The sequence below is a fragment of the Erinaceus europaeus genome, chromosome 3 (genome assembly GCF_950295315.1).
Source record: "Erinaceus europaeus chromosome 3, mEriEur2.1, whole genome shotgun sequence".
In the NCBI taxonomy this organism is placed as follows: Eukaryota; Metazoa; Chordata; class Mammalia; order Eulipotyphla; family Erinaceidae; genus Erinaceus; species Erinaceus europaeus.
Window position 1 is genome coordinate 30,027,263 of NC_080164.1, and position 19,391 is coordinate 30,046,653.

Here is a 19,391-nt window from a genome sequence, read left to right on the forward strand (position 1 = left end):
CACAGAGGAAATGGCCATTGCTGAGTGGCTGAGAACAAATATTCTTAGTATTGGGGTTTAGTTCCTCTTGCTATTCCTAGCTTCCTCCCCCTCCACATAGTCAGAACTGGCTTATTTTTTTAATGAGGCAAAACTGACTTTATACTTCCTTTAAAGAAATGCTTGCTGTTTTCATATGTTACACCTATATTACTTCCTAGCTTTGTTCTTGAACTTATAAGTCACTAAAGACAATGGTTCCAGGAGCCAGTCAGTGCCACACTCAGCTGAGCGCACACATGACTAGGCCCAGGGTTCAAGGCCCGTGCTCCCTACCTGCAGGAAGGACACTTGGCAAGTAGTGAAATAGGTTTGCAGGTGTCTTCTTTGTCCCCCTCTCTATCCCCCTCCCCCTCTCAATTTCTCTTTATCCTATCTAATCATTAAAAAAGAAAAAGAAAATGAACGCTGGGGGTGGTGGACTCGTAGTGCCAGCACACAGCCCCAGCCATAATGCTGATTGGAGGGGGGAGAGAAAAAGAAAAACAACAGTTCTGAGGCTATACCCAAGTGCACCCCTGGGAACTCCATGAAATCTCTGAGCGCTGACCTCCTGGCACTTCAAAGTCTGTAGATAATGATTTGCAGAGCAGTGGTCACTAGGCCCCGCAAAGCTCTACAGGCCTGTCTTTGCACTCCAAACATGGTGGTTTTTTCATTTTCTCTGTGAAAGTGGAATACGCCTCCAGACTTGTTTTGAATGGATTGCTCTGCCAGAGAGAGTTATGGTCTTGCAGACCTCAGAGTGGACACTGCCTTTGAAGAGCCAAAGGCTGACAGTGCACCCAGAGTCGGAGGAGCAGCAGGCAGGCAGCATCCTAACCCTGGCTCGCTCTGGCCCTCAGTCCCTCCTCTCTACGGCTAGGAGAAAGGGCCATGTGGCCAGCAGGCCGGCCAGGATCCAGTGCTTGGCCAGGCAGGACCAGGCCAGACTGGCGAGTCCTCCTGCAAGCAAGCCTCAAGGGCTACCTGGACTTAACAATGGATAGAGCCCTAGAGGTGGCCTTGCAGGTAGAGCTCCTGGGTCTAGCTCTGGATGGTGGGCTGGAAGCTATCTCCAGCAGCAGGGGCAGAACTGTGTCCTGGGTTCCAGGAAGTTCTCTTGCTGCAGAGATCATGTGCTGATCCCCCAAGCTGGTTGCTCTTTTGCATTTTTGTACTCAGGATGGGGGGAGGGTATTGCGGAGGTGGGAAGCAGCACAGGCTCAGCTGAGCCGACCACCGGCATAAGCCCAGGAAGGCCACTACGAGTGGACACGAGCTGCAGCCAGGTGGAACTGGCCATGCCTGGCGCTCAGCCCAGGTCTCCTTTCCAGCAGAGATCCACCCTTCCAAGAAGCCCAATGTGATCCGCTCGGCCCCCAGCCTGCAGACGCCAGCCACCAAGCGCATGCTGGTCCCCCAGAGCCATACACCACTGAGCATCCTGGGAAAGAGGAATTACAGCCACCACAATGGCCTGGAAGGTGTGGGGTGGGGGTAGGCGGGGCCTGGGCCGAGTGGGGGAGGACAAGACCAGGAGATGGGGGAACTGGGGCGGGGCATTGTGGGGAAGGAGGTCAGTGCTTGAGGGGCAGGGCCTGGGGGGGAGGGGGCTGGGCAGGGTTGGGGTGGTAGGAGGTACCCCAGTGTCCTTTCATCAGGAAGGATCTTAATGCCCTCATTCTGGCCTGTGCCGGCATACCCCCAGCAGGGTGGCACTTGCTGCCCTGAGTCCCGGCGTCTCTCTGGGGGCGGTGGGGTTCTTGGGGGTACAGATGTCACTAGAACTGGCACCTGGCCTCTGCCCTCTTACCTCACATCATTGTGGAGAGAGTGACCAGGCGTGGGGACAAGGGTGCCTCTAAGCATGAGCTGACCCGCCACTTGGATGAAGGCAGCATTCTGGGTGCTTCCAGCCTGACTGCATGCTTGCACACACATGCAAATACATGCACACTCACACACATCCATACACACACATGAGCCCCCACAGAGCCCATCCCTGGCCCTTCTCCCTGAGTTGCCCTTCCTGCCGGGAGATCCTAGGAGCTGGAGACATCTGTCCCTAGGGGCCTGCTGTGACAATGACCTGGGGACAATTTCCAGCACTGCTCCTCGGGGCCCTGAAGGGTAATTATTTTGCAGGCTGCAGGGGCCAGGGGTCCCTTTAGGGCTGGCCTCTAACTCTTTGTCCTCTTGCAGAGCTCACATGCTGCGTGTCAGACTGACCTGCTGGGCCACAGGATAAGATGGGCATGGCCACTTGTGAGAACAGCACTGCTGTCCCCAGCTGTCCCCGAGAGGCCTGAGGACTCGGCAGCCACCCACGGCACCCTGCAGAGGCCCGTGGACACAGACCCCCGCATGCCTGCCAGCTCGACCACAGGAACCAGCTGGCTCTGGCCCAGATGCCCACGGCTGCTCCTGTGTGACTGTCGCCACTCTGTGTCCTGCTGCTGCGTCCTCGGCCTCAAGGCCCAGCTGCTGCCCTGCCCACACTGAGCCCCGTGGACAAGGCTGTCCCCAGCAGCCACCCTGCCCCAGGTCTCCCTGTGTGCCAGTCCCAGCTGGGGCTGGGGATGTAGAGTCTCTGCCAGAGGCTGGTGAGGACATGGGCAGCCTCTGCCTCCTGGGGCCTCCACCCTGAACCCAGATTGTGCTGGCCCAGAGCCTGTGCCCAGGGTGACTCCTGGGCCCCTCTCCTGCCTGGCAGAGTCAGACTGCTGACACAGGGTTTCCTACCTGCCTATCAGGGGCTGGGAACTGCCCCAGAAAGCAAGAGGACATTGAAGGGCTATGATAGTGCCAGTGGGGTTGGAGACAGGCTTGAGTCGTAATCCTCCCCAGAACACAGGCCTGGTGTCTCCCCACCATCATGAGGTACAACCCCCCCCCAAGCTGTGGGGCTGAGGAGGTTCAGGGGATGCTTTGAGGTTCCTGGTGGGCTATGGTGAACCCAGGATATACTTAGAGAAGAACAGTCCTGTCCCCTGCATGGGCCTGTGAAGGAGGGCTTGTCCCCACATTCATGTCCCCGTACCCTGGGTTACATCCACAGCAGGGGGCAGTGACCATTGTCTGGGAATCTGGCTTGGCCCTTTGCACTCTGCTTGGGGACACCAGCAGCTCCTTGGAGCCCCTATGCACAGCTCCACATGCATCCCCAAGGCTGTGGCAGGGCTTGCATCCCAGAACCCCAGCACCCTGCCCCAGAAGGACATCCAGGACACTGGTTGCTGAGAACAGGTGCCAGCCACTCAGAGCCAGTGTCCCCATTTGTCACTGTGATGGGGACAGCAGAGTCTGTATGGACTGGGGACATCAGGCACCCTCTCCTTCCCCTCTTGCACTCTGATTCTAGCAGGGGGGTGGGGGAAAGCACTGTAGTCCCCCTGTTACTCAAGCCAGTGGGGACCAGGCAGGAGGCTGCCACTCCAGGCTGGGGACACACAGCAGGGCCCCCCAGGCTGACAGGGGCAGCTGCAGTCTCAGAGGCAAGGTCCCTCCCAGGGTCATCCTGGCCAAGGGCCATGTCTGTTTCCCCCCTACCCACATGGAACGCCGTGGTGTCTAGGAATCAGGAGAGGCCTGGGGATGGGTGGGCAGACATGTGGGGCTGGCTCACTGTAGCCTGAGACTGGGCAGCAGGGGGGATATGGGGTACAGGAGCCTCCAGGCAGCAGCCACCCTGCTCTTTCTTATCACCTGGCCCTTGGGAAAGCTCTCTCCATCTGTCTGTCCCCTCCCTTGGCCTGGGCCCCAATTCCCCAGCCCACATCCACCACCACAGGGACTGTCCAGTCCGTCCACTCACAGGTTTGTGTCATGTTGCCAGTAAAGGTCTGGACATCACACTGCTATTCTGTGTCCTCGTGGTCAGCCTTGGCCACCCCCACCCTGCTCCGTACCATATGCCCCACCCCAAGACCTGTCCCAGGTCAGCACTGGCACTCCTGTGGTCTCAGGGATGCTGGGGGGTGTCAACAGCTCCCTGGAACCAGATTTAAGAGCATGGACAGGCTGGTGACCAGGCCACTGCAGTGACCACAGCCCCACCCTGCCAAGCAGGCAATGACCTTAGGCCCCAGCACATGCATGCATACACATGAGGGCACGCTCAGCACATGCCAACACATGCACAGCAGAAGATTCAGTGACACCAAGGACAGCATTGTGTGGACACAGTCTGGGGGGCTTTACTGGGGTGACTCTGGGTGGCATGGGTACAGGGACACAGAGGGGTCAGCTGGAGAAGGGTGCCTGGCCAGCAGTCTGGGTGGCAGTCAGGCTGGGGGTGCAGGCCAGGAGAGGAGGGGGACTGTAACAGTGGGGACATGGCAGCTCAGCGGCACAGAGCAGCTGTGGGGTGGGGGCACTCGATGGCGGGCAGGGGCCCCCTGCTGCTTCAGACCACATGGATGGATCACCCCAGGGGCTTCTTGTGGGTAGGGTCCTGGGTCACAGACAGGGCCATCGAACCCTTAGCTCGCTCCCAGGTGTACCTGCAATCCAGGTGCCAGTGAGGCCAGATAAACAGGGGCAGGGGTTCCCTTGGGGGTAGAGGTGGGGAGGAAGATTCCCTGGTACTCACTGAGTCCCAGCCGGCACCAGGAGGCTGTCATCAGGAGCCAGGCCCAGACTCTGGGTCCCCACTGTCACCACGGAGGAGCCCTCCTGGGAAAGAGGACAGAGGCTTGGGTGGATGTGTCCCAGAATGCCTGCCAGGGTAGCCCAGGCCAGGCCAGCCTGGTCCCCAGAGTGACTGGGGCCACCCATAGGCTGTGACAGCCCAGTGCCCAGGGTGAGAGGTGCCACCCCTAAGTTATCACAGCTTGGTTCTCAGCCCACAGGTGACATTCCCCACCGCTGTCCCACTTGCCAGCTGCCATAGCCACACGTCCACATCCTGGCTTGAGCCTGTGCTGCTGCCTTCTCCGAGGACCGTCACCTGTGGGAGGCAACAGTATGCTTCCTTCGTGTATGGGGCAGCAGCCACCCTCTCCAGGGACACAGGTGGGGGTAAAGGGAGGTGGAGGGAGCTCCCAGGGTGCAGCTCCCAGGGCCCCACCTGGGTCTCATAGCCGTCTCCAAACAGGCTGAGGTCTGAGCCCGCCTGCAGCTGGGAGCGGTGGCCGTCCAGCCAGGCACGCAGGGACATGGGCTCCATGAGAGCTCTCGAGCTCAGGGGGAAGGGTGGCTCTCCACACAGCTGCTCTGCAGGCCCAGCGAGGCCAGTGACCCATCAGTCCCTGGGTCTGATGGGTCACTGGGTCTAGCCAGTGCCCCTCTGTCCCCACACTGGCTCCTGACCCAGCCAGAGGCCAGCAGCCACGAGAGGACCATGGGGGTTGAGGGCAGAGCTCAGAGAGACAACCCCTACACCCTGGTTCACCCCCACCACCACAGGGAGGGAGGGACATAGCAAGGACAGAAGGACAGAGCAGGAACAGGGAGCTGGCGCCCAGCGGCCTCACCAGGAATGGGTTTCCCCGTCCTGTGCTGCTCAGAGCTGAAGAACCTGTGTTGGGAAAGGGGGTCTAGCTCACACAGGCATGCCCCAGTCACATGCTCACACTCGTATACACAGTACTCCATGCATCCCCCCACCCCAGGCCCCCTGTGCAGCCCCACCCTGGGGGCCTGGCCTCTGCAGGTGCAGTGAGCTCGGAGGAGGGACCCACTCCTGGATGATGGGGGCCAGCTGTGTGCCCAGGTCCTCGCAGTAGAACCACTTCTCGAACAAGACATCCGTGGTGTTCTCCACGTAGAAGCTGCCACAGAAGGAGGGATGGCTATCACCTGCAGCCTGGGCCCCAAATCGCCATTTCCACAGGGACAGGGGCACAGCATGAAGGGGACAGACTAGACAGTCTCGGGGTGCAGAGTTGGGGGTCAGGGCCTGTCTACCCACAGAGGAGCTGAGCTGGGCCCAGGGTGCCTAGGAAGGGGGGGGGGGGCCTCCCAGAAGCAGCCAGCAGGGTGCCTGAGGGCATCACAGAGCAAGCCTGGCCCCACAGCTTCCAGAGAGAAAGCCGTTGTTTGGGGGGATATATCCAGGACCCAGTGTACCCTGAGACTGTCCTGGGGTGCAGCAGGCCCTATGGTGTCCCCAGAGGAGAAGGGAGGCCAGTATTGCTGCTCAGAGTCCCTGAAGACCTATCCCTCCCACCTGCACCATCCTCAGAGTGCCCCCCATGTGTCCACACTACCCTTCTGAAACACTGCCTCAGGAGAGCCTGGAGCACCCTAACTTCCCGGGCACAGGTCAGGGTGGGGCCTGGACATCTGCTCTGCGGGGGCCTCCTGCAACTGCCTCCAACCACCCTTCCCACTTCCCCAAATTCCCAGGACAAGAGGTCTTGGTGAGCAAGAGAAGAATCAAGCTTGGGCCCCTCAGACAGAGCTCTAGCCTCCCAAGAACCCAGGAGGGAGTCGCTGTGGGTAAAACAAATAAATAAAAAAACAGCGTCCAGGGAGGCGGTAGCTCGATGGGGGTCCCGGTCCCCCTAGCCCTATAGGCCCAGGGGATGCCCAGTCCCCTCACCACAGAGACAAACCCCAAGGGTCAGAGCAACCCTCAGGCCAACCTTCACCCCCAAGTATCAGGCTCTCAGAGAATGCTGGGAGGTGGAGGGGATGGAATGGGGGATTCACTCAGGAGAGGCCCCTGGATCCCAGCCCCCTGCCCAACTTCATCATTCACTTCCACTGCTGGCCCCCTCCCTCCCTGTGCCCGCACGCCTGGCTCAGATGCTGAGTGAAGAGAGCACCTGGCTATGGCACATGCACCCGCACACACACATACACAGACACACAAGCACAAACAGGCACATACATGCAACACACATGCCTGGAGGGCCTGGGCTGGTACAGCCACCACCAGAACCCCAGCTCACCAGCAGGGCAGTGGTGCAGGCCCAGTCAGGTGGCCCCATCCTCCCACCTAGCAGGTTGTGGATCACAGAAAGTGTGCCCTGACGTGCACTCACCGAAGCCCGTCCAACTCACTGGGCAGCCGCCGGCGCTCGATGACCAGCCCCACTGTGTTGGCAAACCTCTGTGGAGAGTGGGGGATCCCAGCGGGCAGCAGAAAGACCTGGGGGAAGTCATGGTATGTCCAGCTGGCCTCCGCCAGGGGCCCAGGGTACTTGGGGATACGGGGTGGCCAGAATTGGGACGTGGTGGTCACAGTGCCCCAAGGGGCCTCACCTCTCCCTGCCGGATGACCACGTCCCGATGTCGCCCCCGCTCCAGCACCCGCAGAATCATGTCCCCCTGCAGCTGGTAGAACACCTGTGGACAGGGGACAGCTGAACAACCCATCATGTCCCCTACAACTGGCAGACACCTGTGGACAGGGGACAGCTGCCACCCCCCCCCCACACACACACACAACTAGGGCCCACACAGGGTCTAGCCCCAGAGAGCTCTGACACTGCCTGAGGCCAGAAAAGCACATACAGACCTAAAGCCATCACAGTGACAGGGAACACTGATGTCCAGAGCACGAACCCCCAAATGTAACACCGTTTTTAATTTATCTTTTCTTTCTTCCTTCCTTCCTTCCTCCCTTCCTTCCTTCCTTCCTTCCTTCCTTCCTTTCTTTCTTTCTTTACTAGAGCTCTGGCTTATGGTAGTGCTTATGGATTGAACCTGGGATTTTGGAACTTCAGGCATGAGAGTCTCTTTGCATAACCATTATGCTACCTACCCTTGCCCATGATGCCATTATAAAAATAAATACCAGACATTTATCTCTCGTTTCATTACAAATAGCTTGTGCAAGGTACTTTAAAACTGGAAAACCAGCAGAGGTAAGAACATGATGGTTTTGTAAAAAGGAGTGCACGACTGAGGCTGTGAGGTCCCAGGTTCAGCCCCCAGCACCACCATCAGCCAGAGCTGAGCAGGACTCTGGGCTTGCTCCCTGTAGCTTTCTCACTGTATCTCTCATAAAAAGTGTACATATAATATATGCATATACACACACACATACATATGCATACACTTAAAACACACTGGAAAACCTAGCAGGGGCCGGGACACAGCGGGGGTAAAGCTCATGCCTTGCACAAAGGGGCCCCACGTTCAAACCCTGCCCTCCTCCGCCCGCTCCACCCCTACCACCACCTCCTGTAAGAAAATTCAAAGAGGAAAACCCATCAGGTTTTCTTAGGGAACACTTGTTTGCAAACCTTCCACTCCAGTAGATGGGGAAGAGGTTAGAGGGGGCTCCTGGTGTGTGTGGGGGATCTGATGGCAAACATTCCTGGTGGGGAGGGTCCCTGGAGGGGGAGTCCCTAGTGTGAGAGCCCCTGGTGATGGGGCCCCTGGTGAGGGGTGCAGGCCATAGGGAGCTTGTGGGTAGGGCCAGGACACCTGCAGTGGGGGGCAGCTCAGGCTGGAGTCCCATGACCAGAGAGGGACAGGCCCAGCCCAGGCCCCACTGGCCACTACCCCAGCAAGAAGTGGGGAGGGGAATTCCCTGGAGCTGACTTCTGCCCAGAGGTGGGGGACCTGGGGTACAGTTGATAGAATGGTGAGGGAGGAGGGGGAGTAAGGATGTGGAGTTCAGGTTGAGCACAGAAGCTTCTGGAAGGCCAGACAGGAGGTGGGGCCCCTGTGCTGGCCCTGGTCAGCTGGTGTGGTGTCCCTGGCACGGTACTGCTGACATGCTGAGGGCAGGGCTGGTGATGCAACAGAGGGGGTGGGCTGCCTCAGCACCCGGGGAACACCCTGCCCAGGCCAAGTGGTCACCAGCTCCCACAGTCACACAGTGTGGGGCCCCCTGGCACATTGCCCTGTGCTGGTTACTCAGGGAATATGGCCACATAGCCAGTTCAGGGTCCCACAGGGCACTAAGACAGTTCCACTGCTCCACCCTGCCCTGCCACAACCAGTGCCCAGGCCTGGGGGGGCCAAGCTGCCCCCAGGGACCAGAGAGCCTGTCCTGTCTATCCAGTTTGTGTGGGTGTGGGTGTGGGTGTGTGGGGAGGAGATGGATGAGCCCACATGGGATGTTTGTGTGGATGGTTCTATTTGATGGGGGTGAGAGGGGTGGCCGCCCCCCCAAATCCCTCCCTAGAGGAAGGCTGCAGAGGTGCCCCCACTGGCCCTTCTGGCCGTGGCACTGGCCTCCCCCTCCTTCTCCCCTCTGCATCCCCTACCTCCTCGCCCTCCTCGATGTGGTAGTCCTTCCTGGTGTTGGGGCCCCCCACGAACATAACCTTGAGCTGTTCTTGATGCCTGTAGGGGGTGGGGTCTAGGGTGAGCAGGGGGCCTTGGGGGTCTAGGGATGGGGTGAGACACACAGGCAGCATCCTCAGCTCTTTCCACTTCTGTGTGTTCCTCTCGATCCAGGGGGATTGTAGGGGGACAGACAGAGACTCCACTCCAGGTGGGGGGCACAACTCCCTGCTCTAGGAGACAGCTGGGGAGGTCCTGGGGGAATTAAGTGGGAGGGGCGGCAAGGCCCCTAGCCTGAAGGCAGGAGATGGCAATGAGGGGATGGCCTGGGAAACCCTGGGTGGGAGCAGTCACCCAGCTCCACAGCACACCAGTGTGCACCCCAACTTGGAGACAGGGTCCCCGCTAGAGCGCCTTGTTGGGTCCCCAGTCAAAAAGACTGGTGTCCCCACTGTAGGACACAGGCACCCCAGGGAGGGCATGGAAAGACAGAAACCCAGCTGTACAGGGGAGAGAGGGCCAAGGGGTGGTGAGAAGAGGCCCAGAGGCCTCCACACATGGAGAGGGGTCAGCACCAGCCCTGCCCATGGCCCCTATGCCCCTATGCCTATCCCCCCCCACACACATACACCTTCACAGGAAGGGATTGTCACTTTGATCCCCATCCGCTGGGGGGCTCAGGGGATTCCAGGTGACTGAAGGGGCTGCTCTGTGAGAGTCACCATCAAGCTGGGGGCACCTTGAGACGGGGGTGAGGGAGGACTGGCAGTACAGAGGGGGAGACACATTGGGGGGTGACACAGAGGATATGGGCAGGAGGAAGTGGAGGGAAGAGGAAGCAGGGACTGGGGGCGCTCGGTGGGAATGAGGCTGGGGGACAGGAGAGTGCCACTTCAGAGGGGGCACGGAGCTGGGGCGCCCACAGGCTACCAGGAAACAGGGTGGGGACCCCGGGGAGCTCTGGGCAGACACCAGCTACTGAGCACTGCATGTGCCACCCACAGGAACTGGGAAGAGCGAGAGAGTCTGGAAGGTTTGAGAAGAACGGGTCTCCCCTTCCTGTTTCTGCAGCAACCAGGGTAGAGCTGGGGTGTGGGACTGTCTCTGGGTGGTTCTGGGGCAGCAGACCCCTCCTCAGGCCTGCCCCAGTCTGGGGGAACAGGATTGCCACCCACCTGAATCCCAGCGTCCCCCACCCCAAAATCAAGGCCACAGTGCACAGCTGCAGTCAGAAAGAGGAAGAGAGCAACCAGGAGGGGACAGCCCTCATGTGGGGGCAGGGGGGCAGCTGCATTGGGGTAGGGGGACAAAGGGACAGGGGGCACTCACAGGAGCTTGTTGCAGACAGGCGGCAGGAAGAAGGCACGGTTCTCCTCCACCCAGACCCTCACTCGCACCGGCTGCATGACGGCTGTGGTCTGAGTCTGGTCAGCCGTCCAGTCCAGGCTCAGTTCAAGCTCCTGATGCCTGGTTAATCAGCATCCCAGGGTCGAAGGGCAGCCAGCCCAGGCCTGGGGGCGGAGGATCTGCACTGTGGCCCCAGCCGCCTGCCCCCTCACCTCCCTGCCCTCCAGTGCCCACCCCCAACCCCCAGCACAGGCTTGAGACTCAGCACCCAGCAGCTTCCTGGCCCCATGTCCCCAGTCCAGGGAGCCCAAGGGGAGGAGATTAGTCTTGAAGCCCAGCCTTGAGCTCAGAGTGCTGGGGTGCTGACACTCTGTAGTGCTGGGGGCAGGAAGCAGAGGCTCTGGGGGACAAGGGGTGCTGGGGGGAGGGGCACGTGCCTGGTGAGCAGGCAACTTGGGGGACAAGGGGCTGGGGGGCACGACCACCGGGAGCAGGGGTGTTGGGGGCAGGGGCACCTGCCTGCCCTTGGGAGGGGTGTGCAGAGGGAGCTTAGTTTCAGGAACTGTGGCAGCCTCTGGGAGGAGGGGAAACAGCCAGTCAGTCCCCGGGGAGAGGTGGGTCAACTCCCACTTCACAGCTGGCTCTGGGCACTGTTTCTCACACCTCCAAAACCAGAGGCCCCATGCAAGTTACACCCACAGGAGACAAGCCCCTGCCTCCCCACCCCCTATACACATACCCCCTACAGCCTCCTCTGTACTGTGTAGTTCCTTATTGAGAATCTCCCTGAGAGGCTGGCTGGTGGCACACCCAGTTAATTACACACAGTAGTAAGTGCAAGGACCCATTCAAGGATCTGGGTTCAAGCCCCTGGTTCCTCACTCTTAAGGGGGATGCTTCACAAACTGCAGACGCAGATCTGCAGGTGTCTTTCTCCCATCTCCCCCTCCTCTCGGAGCCTCAGGCATGAGAGTCTGTTTGCAAAACCATTATGCTATCTACCCCCCTACCCCTACCCCCACCCCCATCCTCTCCACCTCCTCTCCCAATTTCTCTCTGACCCGTCAAATAAAAATGGAAGAAAAAAATGACTGCCAGGAGCAGTGGATTCCTAGTGCTGGCACCGAGCCCCAGCAATAACCCTGGAGAGAAAAAGAAGAATCTCCTTGCTGATCATTTCTTTCTAGAACGTTGTGTGCCAGCAAACCCAAGCCACACTTCTCAAATTACTTTTTAATTATTTTAATAAGAGGGATGCAGAGAGAAAGAGACAGAAAGAGAGATACTACGGCCCTGCTGAGATCTGACTGAAGGTGGTGCTGGAGATTGAACCTTGGGCCTCAGAGCCTCGGGCAGAAGAGTCTTCTACAGACCCACTGTGCCACCTCCCCTGCCCTGCCGCCACATTCTGTTTTATTGCTGGTTCTTCTTGGGGCCTTGCGCCTCCTGCCTGCACAGCCCCACAGCTCCCAGGATGACCTTTTCATTCTTTTTTATCTATTTCAGAGAGATTCCACAGCACCACTCCACCACCTATGGAGCTTGCCCGGTGCTGTCCGTGGTTTCCCATGTGGTGTTAGGACTTGAACCCAGGGCCTCAATCATGATAAGGCTTGTGTTAGCAGGGGAAGTCATCCCCCCCACCACCTCTACACCATGTCCATCTTCCTTGTCTGCAGTGGGGAAGAAGTGAAATGACTGTGGGACTTCCAAGGGGCAGCCTGGTGCTGGGGGGCCATGCTGGAGGGGGACTGGTCTAGGGGCACACCCGCCAGGAAGTACAGGGGGGCAGGTGTTGGCTCTGCATCCATGCCGAGTGTGCCTTTCCAGGCGACCCAGAAAGGCAGCCCGTGGTCTCACCTGTTTTACAAAGGTCGTGGCTCCTGTATCTTCTTGTATTGTTGCTTTCATGCGAAACATTTTACTTGAGTCTTCATTTTTCTGGAGCCAGGGCCTCGTACACGCAAGATTTCATCTCTCCCGGGCTGCTTTCTCACACGGAGAGTGAGGCTGTCACCCCAGAGCCACCACAGCACAGGAGCTCCTTCCAGGATTATGGGGCTGCCCATGTGGCGCTGGGACATGAACCTGGGCTACAGTCACAGTGAGGTAGGCACTCTACTGGGTGAGATGTCTCCTTAGTGCTGGGGACTGGAGCAGGGTGTGTCACCCACTGTGCTGTCTCCCATCTGCAGGCATCTAGCATCTCAACACCCTCCTCCTGGTTTCTTCATTGTGGGCTGAGGCTGGACACTGCTGGGGTGAGGCGGGTGGGCACAGGGGTCCAGGCGAGGACGTCTCCTCTAACACCCCCGCCCCTCCCCGCAGGTCTGTCATCACCAGTCTTGTCACAAGCTCAGCTCCAGACAAGTCAGAGGGAGTAGGAGGTAAGTCACAAGTGCTGGTTCCTGTGGATGGTGTCCGAGTCACGCAGCCTTCTCAAGGTGCCGCCCACGCTTGGGGGCGCCCCAATAGAGCACGCCACCCACAGCAGGCCTAGGTCCCGCCTGCCACCACAAGGCAGCACCACAAGGCAGCACTGAGAGCTCTGTGGACTGGGGGTGGGGAGGCAGCAAAGGAGTGCTCTGGTATTTCTCCTCTCCCTCTTTTCCTCCCCTTCTCCCATCTCTCTGTCTCTTTCCATCTTTCTGTTTCTGTATCTCTGTATCTGAGTCCCTCTGTTTCCTTCTCCCTCTTTCTCCCTCTCCCTGTACCTTTTCCCCCCTCTGTTTTCCTTTGTCTCCCTGTCTCTCCCCCTCAGAGTCGGAAACAGAGGAAGCAGTGCACACACCCGTCACACGACACTGTGGCAGCAGAAACAGCCCTTCACCAGCTGTTGGGGGGTGGGGGCAGCCAGGGATGGTGGTACAGACGTGGGTGCCTGGTCCTCAGGTCAGCAGCGGGGAGAGTAGTTTGCCAGGACAGGCAGAGAAGGGCTTCAGGTGCCAGCCTCCCCGGCCAGCTCCCAAGGCCTAGGGCATGGGCTGAGCTCACAGTATCCAGGGGAGCCCCAGAAGTGTGCAGGGGTGGGGGGGCACACCCCCTGCCAGCCAAATGGAGCCTCTTTCCTGCATGCCAGGCTCAGGTCACACCTGTGTGTGAATCCCAGCTTTGCATGGGCCTCAGCTCCCCATCAGTGAAGAAAGAGGGTGACCATCCTCCCTGCCATCCACCCCCAAGATCAGGCTGATGCTAAAGGCTGGGCTACCGGGACCTGTGAGGGTTGGCAGGCGAGGCCTCTGCCTCAGTGCCCAGGGCTGCAACCCCACATCCAAAGGCAGAGCCAGAGCGGGTCTGCTGCTTGGTGTGGGGGTATGCAGGCTGTGCCAATGCTCTCATATGTCACTCCGTGAGTGCAGGGACCTGTCTGCAGAGTGCTCTGGGCTCAGTGCATCCCAGCCCCCACTTGAGCACCCTGCCAGTGGTGGGGACGGACAGGGCTCTGTGCTGGTGATCAGTGTCCTTTGGGCATGACCAGGGCTCACACGTGTTTGAACTCACGGCTCTGGGACACCTTCATTCAGAGCCAGGAAAAGAGACACAGAGAGGGAGACATTGGAGCCCCAGAGCTTCCCCTGTTGCTGTGGGGTCTCCCATAGGTGTCAAGGCTCCAATGTCTACCCGGTCACCTGAGGACAGGTCAATTGGCAGGCTGGGAAGCAAGCGCTTCGTCCTGCCACTGGGTGCCTGTCCCTGAGGCCACTTCCCTGGTGGGCCAGGTCCTCCCTGGTCTGCATGAGGAAACTGAGGCAGAGGAAGTGTGGGACAGGCAGGGGGGACCTCACAGGCAAGTGCTTGTCCCCCTCCGTTCCTCCTTCCCCTGCTCAGTGTCGCCCTGTGGATCGCTATTGACTGACTCAAAGAGCGTCCCCCACAGGCATGGCTGGGACTGGCCTGGGGACAAAGCTCTAGCACCAAGGGGCTGGGTGGTGGCTCACCTGGTTGAGTGCACATGTTATAATGCATGAGGACCCAGGTTTGAGCCCCTGGTCCCCATCCACAGGGGGCAAGCTTCACAAGTGGTGAAGCAGGGCTGCAGGTGTCTGTCTCTTTCCCTATCACCCCCTTCCCTCTCAATTTCTGGCTATCTCTATCCAACAAATAAATAAAGATTAAAAAAAAAAAAGCCGGGGGCTGGGCAGTAGTGCAGCATGTTAAGCACACATGGCACAAAGCACAAGGACTGGCATAAAGGTCCCGGTTGGATCTCCTGGCTCCCCACCTACAGGGGGGCTGCTTCACGAGTGGTGAAGCAGATCTGCAGGTGTCTATCTTTCTCTCCCCCCTCTGTCCTCCTCTCTCCATTTCTCTCTGTCCTATCCAACAACAACAGCAGTAACAACGATGATAAACAACAATGGCAGCAAAATGGGAAAAAACAGCCTCCAGGAGTAGTAGATTCGTAGTGCAGGCACCAAGTCCCAGTGATACCCTGGAGGCAAAAAATAAATAAATAAAATAGAGAGAGAGAGAGAGAGAGATGATCAATTTGAGTGTTGCAGAGCCAAGATGGCGACTTGGAGACAACACCTGGTGTGAGCTCTGCAAGGAAGCTGCTTTCAACATGGGAATCTCAGCCACCAGGTTCCAGACGCTACCATGATGCCAACCTGACTTCCCTGGACAGACAACCCCACCAACGTGCACTGGAGCCCCACTTCCCCAGAGCCCTGTCTCACTAGGGAAAGAGAGAAAGCTGGGAGTATGGATTGACCTGCTAATGCCCATGTTCAGCAGGGAAGCAATTACAGAAGCCAGACCTTCCACCTTCTGCATCCCACAATGACCCTGGGTCCATACTCCCAGAGGGATGAAGAATAGGAAAGCTATCAGGGGAGGGGATGGGATATGGAGCTCTGGGGGTGAGCACTGTGTGGAAATGTAACCTTCTTATCCTATGGTCTTGTATTTCCATTCTATAAATTAATTTTTTATATATTTATTTTCCCTTTTGTTGCCCTTGTTTTTTATTGTTGTTGTAGCTATTATTGTTGTTGTGGTTGATGTCGTTGTTAGATGGGACAGAGAGAAATGGAGAGAGGAGGGGAAGACAGAGAGGGGGAGAGAAAGACAGACACCTGCAGACCTGCTTCACCGCCTATGAAGCGACTCCCCTGCAGGTGGGGGGCCGGGGGCTCGAACCGGGATCCTTTTGCCGGTCCTTGTGCTTTGTTCCACGTGCGCTTAGACCACCGCGCTACCGCCCGACTCCCATAAATTAAAAATTTAAAAAAAGAGATGATAAACTGGCTGGCACCCCAGTACCCTGCCTGGGTCACTGTCCCTGGCCCTGGCCCCGTGCCCTGGGGGCTGAGGCCTCAGGCGGGGGCGCTGAGCTGCGCGGGAGGACTGGAGGGGCCGCGGGAGTCAGGGTATCAGGTGGGGAGACCGCGCGGCTCCTGCTCCTGGGGCCCTTCTCCTTGGGGTGGGGTGAGGGTGGGGACTCCACAGCCCTCTCCAGGGGGCTGCTTCCGGGGAGGGGAAGCACCCCGGAAGCACCCAGCAGAGCCTGGGCCTTGCGGGGTGGCCGCCCACAGCCCCGCACGGCCCCTCGCTGCTCCCGTCCCTGGGCAGGGGACACGGGGACACGGCAAGGGCCGGGAGCCGAGAGGCGCCCAGAGCTCTCACGCCATCTCGGCGTGTCCGCTCCACAGCGGCGCTCAGGGCCAGGGTCACTTCCGGCCCCCATTTGCGGACCCCGGGCCAGCTTCTCTTCCGAGGCCCCTCCACGCCCAGGCCGCGCCCCTGAGGTCCCGCGGAGTCGTGTCACTGAGCGCACGCAGCCGCCAACCCGGGAGCAAATTGCACGCCCGGAACCCACGCACATGCCCCTCCCGCGCGTCTCCTCACTGCGCATGCCCAGAGCCCGCTTGCCAGGACCCATCCTCTTCCAAATTCTCACTACGCATGCCCGGAGTCTGCAAGGCCCACGCCTTCTGCCTGTAGCGCAGACGCCCGGGCCAACACTACGCAGGCCCCCAAACCTGCAGGGCGCATGCGCGCCCCGTCGCCGAGCCCTTTAGCGCCGCGTTCGCCCAATCCGGCAGAGCTCCAGTGGCGCAATCGGTTAGCGCGCGGTACTTATACAGCAGTACGTCTGAGCTATGCCGAGGTTGTGAGTTCGAGCCTCACCTGGAGCATGGTTTTTGATGTTCCTCTCTTTTGTGTTCCACGCGGGAGGTTTGTGCCTCCCGACTCTGCACGTCCCCCGCTCTGCGTCCGGGGAGCCCAAGGGCCCTGACATCTTGACACTTGGAGCGCAGTGGCGCCACGTTGTGGCCTTCACTCCACGCTCGCGTGGCCCCGGCGTCGGACACACAGGACCCCATCTGGACTCATCCTTCCCAGCGGCAGTTTGGAGCTCTACGCGGGACCCCCGCACACCCCGCGCCATACCCTACACCCCACCCTCCACTCTCAGGACTCGGGGTCCTCGTGGGTTTAGGGTTCCCTCTCTTAGGCTTAGCGCTCCTCCCTGGGTGCGGGATTGGGGTTCAGGGGTCCTCCAGGGTTGGTCAGGGCTCGGGGTCTCGGTGCAGGATTGGGGTGCGGCTCCTTTTCAGGGTTCAGGTCTGAAGGTGCGGCCCCCGGTTCTCTTACAGGGCCCTGCCGGGTAGCGCAGCGGGCTGAGCACAGATGGCGCAAAGCGCAAGGACCGGCATAAGGATCGCAGTTCGAGCCCCCCGGCCCCCCACCCACAAGGGCGTCACAGGCGGTGAAGCAGGTCTGCAGGTGTCTCTCTTTCTCTTCCCCTCTCTGTCTTCCCCTCCTCTCTCCATTTCTCTCTGTCCTATCCAACAACGACGACAATAACAACAACAATAACTACAACTATAAAAACAAGGGCAACAAAAGGGAGAATAAATAAATAAAAATTTTTAAAAGATTTATAAAAAAAGGACCTGCCCCAGGCACGCGCTCCGCCCCTCTCCTTCCAGAACCTTCCAGCTGGCGCCACCATGCTGTAGGGCCGTGGGGATCTGGTGCAGGTGTGCCGAGGCAGGGCCGGACCCAGCACCAGGGGCCGCCCGCGAGTCAGATGGTTGGGCTCACCCTGTGCCAGGTCCCCAGGGCTCAGGCAGCCGCGCCTCGGGGTCCCACGTGGGCCACGAGCACCTGTCCACCTGTGCGCTCAGTGCGCCCCCCTCCCCGCGGTGTCCCCACCCGGGCCATGGCCACCCCCTGACTGTGCCCATACTGGGCTGTGCCTACCCCTGAACGTGCCCTCCCTCCCCCTGACGTGTCCATCCTTGACTGTGTTCACCCCTTGGTGTGTCCGCCCCTGGCGGTGACCACCACTCTGGCCTGGAGACCCCCGTCATCTCTTCCCCCTTCCTCCCTATCAGTTCTCTGGTTGATGCACATGGACAGAGGGGACCCTGAGTGGAAGGTCAGCACAGTCTGCAGCCCTGAGAGCAGAACACCATCACATTCTCTCCTGGGAAGATGCCAGGGGGACCCAAAGCAGGGAGAAGGAGCCTCTGCCTGTGCCCACATCCACTTTGGGTGGCGGGGTGCCCAGGCTGGGCTCTTGCACCTGCCCAGCTTCCCAATGCACCAGGGTCACCGTTGCTGAATTTGAACCCTGCTGCTCCCAGGCTTATGCCTGGCACTCAGCCTGGGTGCTGGTGGTGCTGGAGCTTGAACCCAGGGCACTGGCCCATTTGCCAGCGGCCAGTCCAGAAGTCTGCCTTGGTCAGTGTGAGTGAGCCTGTCAGCCTGCTGCACAGTGGGCACGGGGCCACCTGCCAGCATGGCTGTGCTCCTGGCCTTGCCCACCAGGTGGCGCTGAGTCCCCAGCCCATGGCCCTGGAAGGCTGAGGAGACCAGAGGACAGGATGGCCCCCAGCACCACTGTGGGAGGGACAGGGACGGTGACTCCCCTCCCAGGATACAGTGGGCCCCAGGGGCCTAGGGTGGCTTGTCATGGTCCGGGCCCAAGATGGGGGTGGCAGGAGAGGGATCTGTTATGTGACCTCTGATCACCAGGCGCCCCCAGAGGGCCTCAGAAAGATCCCCTGTTGTGGCCCTGAGGTTGACACAGTGGATGAAACTTTGGACAGGTGAACATGAGGTCCTGGGTCTCAGCCCAGCATTGCCTGGGTCTTTCCCTCCTCCTCTTTCGTTAGTCAATAAATCAATTCTAGCAAACAAAAAACGGAAAGGTCCCCTCTGTGTGCCCCCTGCCCCCTGTCTTTGCAAAGGCTGTGCAGGCTCTGGAGTGCTCTCACCCACAGTAAGGGGACAGAGACCCCCTTAGACCCAGGCCCTGAGGGAACAAGAAGCTGGGCCTGGCACTGGAGCCAGGCTTGGTCTATCACCTCGTGACAGAAGAGAAAAGGAGTGGCCTCTGGTGGGGGCAGCAGTGGGCAGATGGGCTCTGAGCCTGGCCAAGGTCCAGGTAGGGCAGACATACCCAGCCCTCTGATGTCTCCCTGCCAATAAATAAACTTGGATAAAAACAGGACTGGTAACATGAGAAGGGGAAAGGAGGAGCACCAGTGACACCCAGGTGGAGTTTGGGGGAGGCGGGGGTGGGAGTGGAGAGGAGGGACACTTTTCCCAGGAGACAGTGCTCCTGGGGACAGCTCATCCCAGGGACATAATCAAATGACCAGTTTGTGTCCTGTGGAGCAGAGGGGAGGGTGGCGGCAGAGCTAATTGTGGGTGGAAGCTGGGGCGTGGGGGGGGGGGGAGCAGCATCCCTCCCCCATTGACACTGCCCTGTTTTGGGAAAGCTGGGCTGACCACAGGCCTGACCTCTACTTTCTGACCTCCTGGGCCCACATGGGACTAGGGGGAGGCAGAGGGGTAGAGCAGCATCATAGAGATGCTTC

General features: G+C 59.4%; 2 protein-coding genes and 1 non-coding gene across 9 annotated transcripts in view; 2 read left to right on the forward strand and 1 right to left on the reverse strand.

The window, feature by feature from the left end:
• Positions 1–3,873, forward strand: part of MTA3 (metastasis associated 1 family member 3) — an 88,052-nt gene extending 84,179 nt beyond the window's left edge. For 2 of the 4 annotated variants that reach the window (XM_060186938.1, XM_060186939.1), the window contains exons 16-17: positions 1,356–1,505; positions 2,224–3,873. In XM_060186938.1, coding sequence (XP_060042921.1) covers positions 1,356–1,505; positions 2,224–2,249 — 176 coding nt within the window. In that variant the 3' untranslated portion in view covers positions 2,250–3,873. The remainder of the gene's footprint in view (positions 1–1,355; positions 1,506–2,223) is intronic. The other 2 variants (XM_007537255.3, XM_007537254.3) reach the window with 1 other exon arrangement.
• Positions 3,874–4,192: 319 nt separating this feature from the next.
• HAAO (3-hydroxyanthranilate 3,4-dioxygenase) lies at positions 4,193–10,746 on the reverse strand. Of its 4 annotated transcripts, XM_007537265.3 has the most exons (10): positions 10,537–10,736; positions 9,189–9,267; positions 7,231–7,314; positions 7,011–7,117; positions 5,703–5,792; positions 5,496–5,539; positions 5,090–5,235; positions 4,901–4,969; positions 4,613–4,695; positions 4,193–4,523 (listed from the first exon to the last, which is right to left on the reverse strand). In XM_007537265.3, the coding sequence occupies exons 1-10, from the start codon at positions 10,611–10,613 to the stop codon at positions 4,445–4,447; spliced, it is 858 nt and encodes a 285-aa protein (XP_007537327.1). In that variant the 5' UTR covers positions 10,614–10,736; the 3' UTR covers positions 4,193–4,444. The 4 variants fall into 4 exon arrangements, with proteins under 4 accessions (XP_007537327.1, XP_060042924.1, XP_060042923.1 ...); XM_060186941.1 differs by lacking the exon at positions 5,090–5,235 and having other exon boundaries at positions 5,653–5,792; positions 10,537–10,746; XM_060186940.1 differs by lacking the exon at positions 4,901–4,969 and having other exon boundaries at positions 10,537–10,735.
• A 5,856-nt stretch (positions 10,747–16,602) lies between these two features.
• Positions 16,603–16,694, forward strand: TRNAI-UAU (transfer RNA isoleucine (anticodon UAU)). The gene is given in 2 exon segments: positions 16,603–16,640; positions 16,659–16,694. It is a non-coding gene; the product is annotated as a tRNA-Ile (tRNA).
• The last annotated feature ends 2,697 nt before the right edge of the window (positions 16,695–19,391 follow it).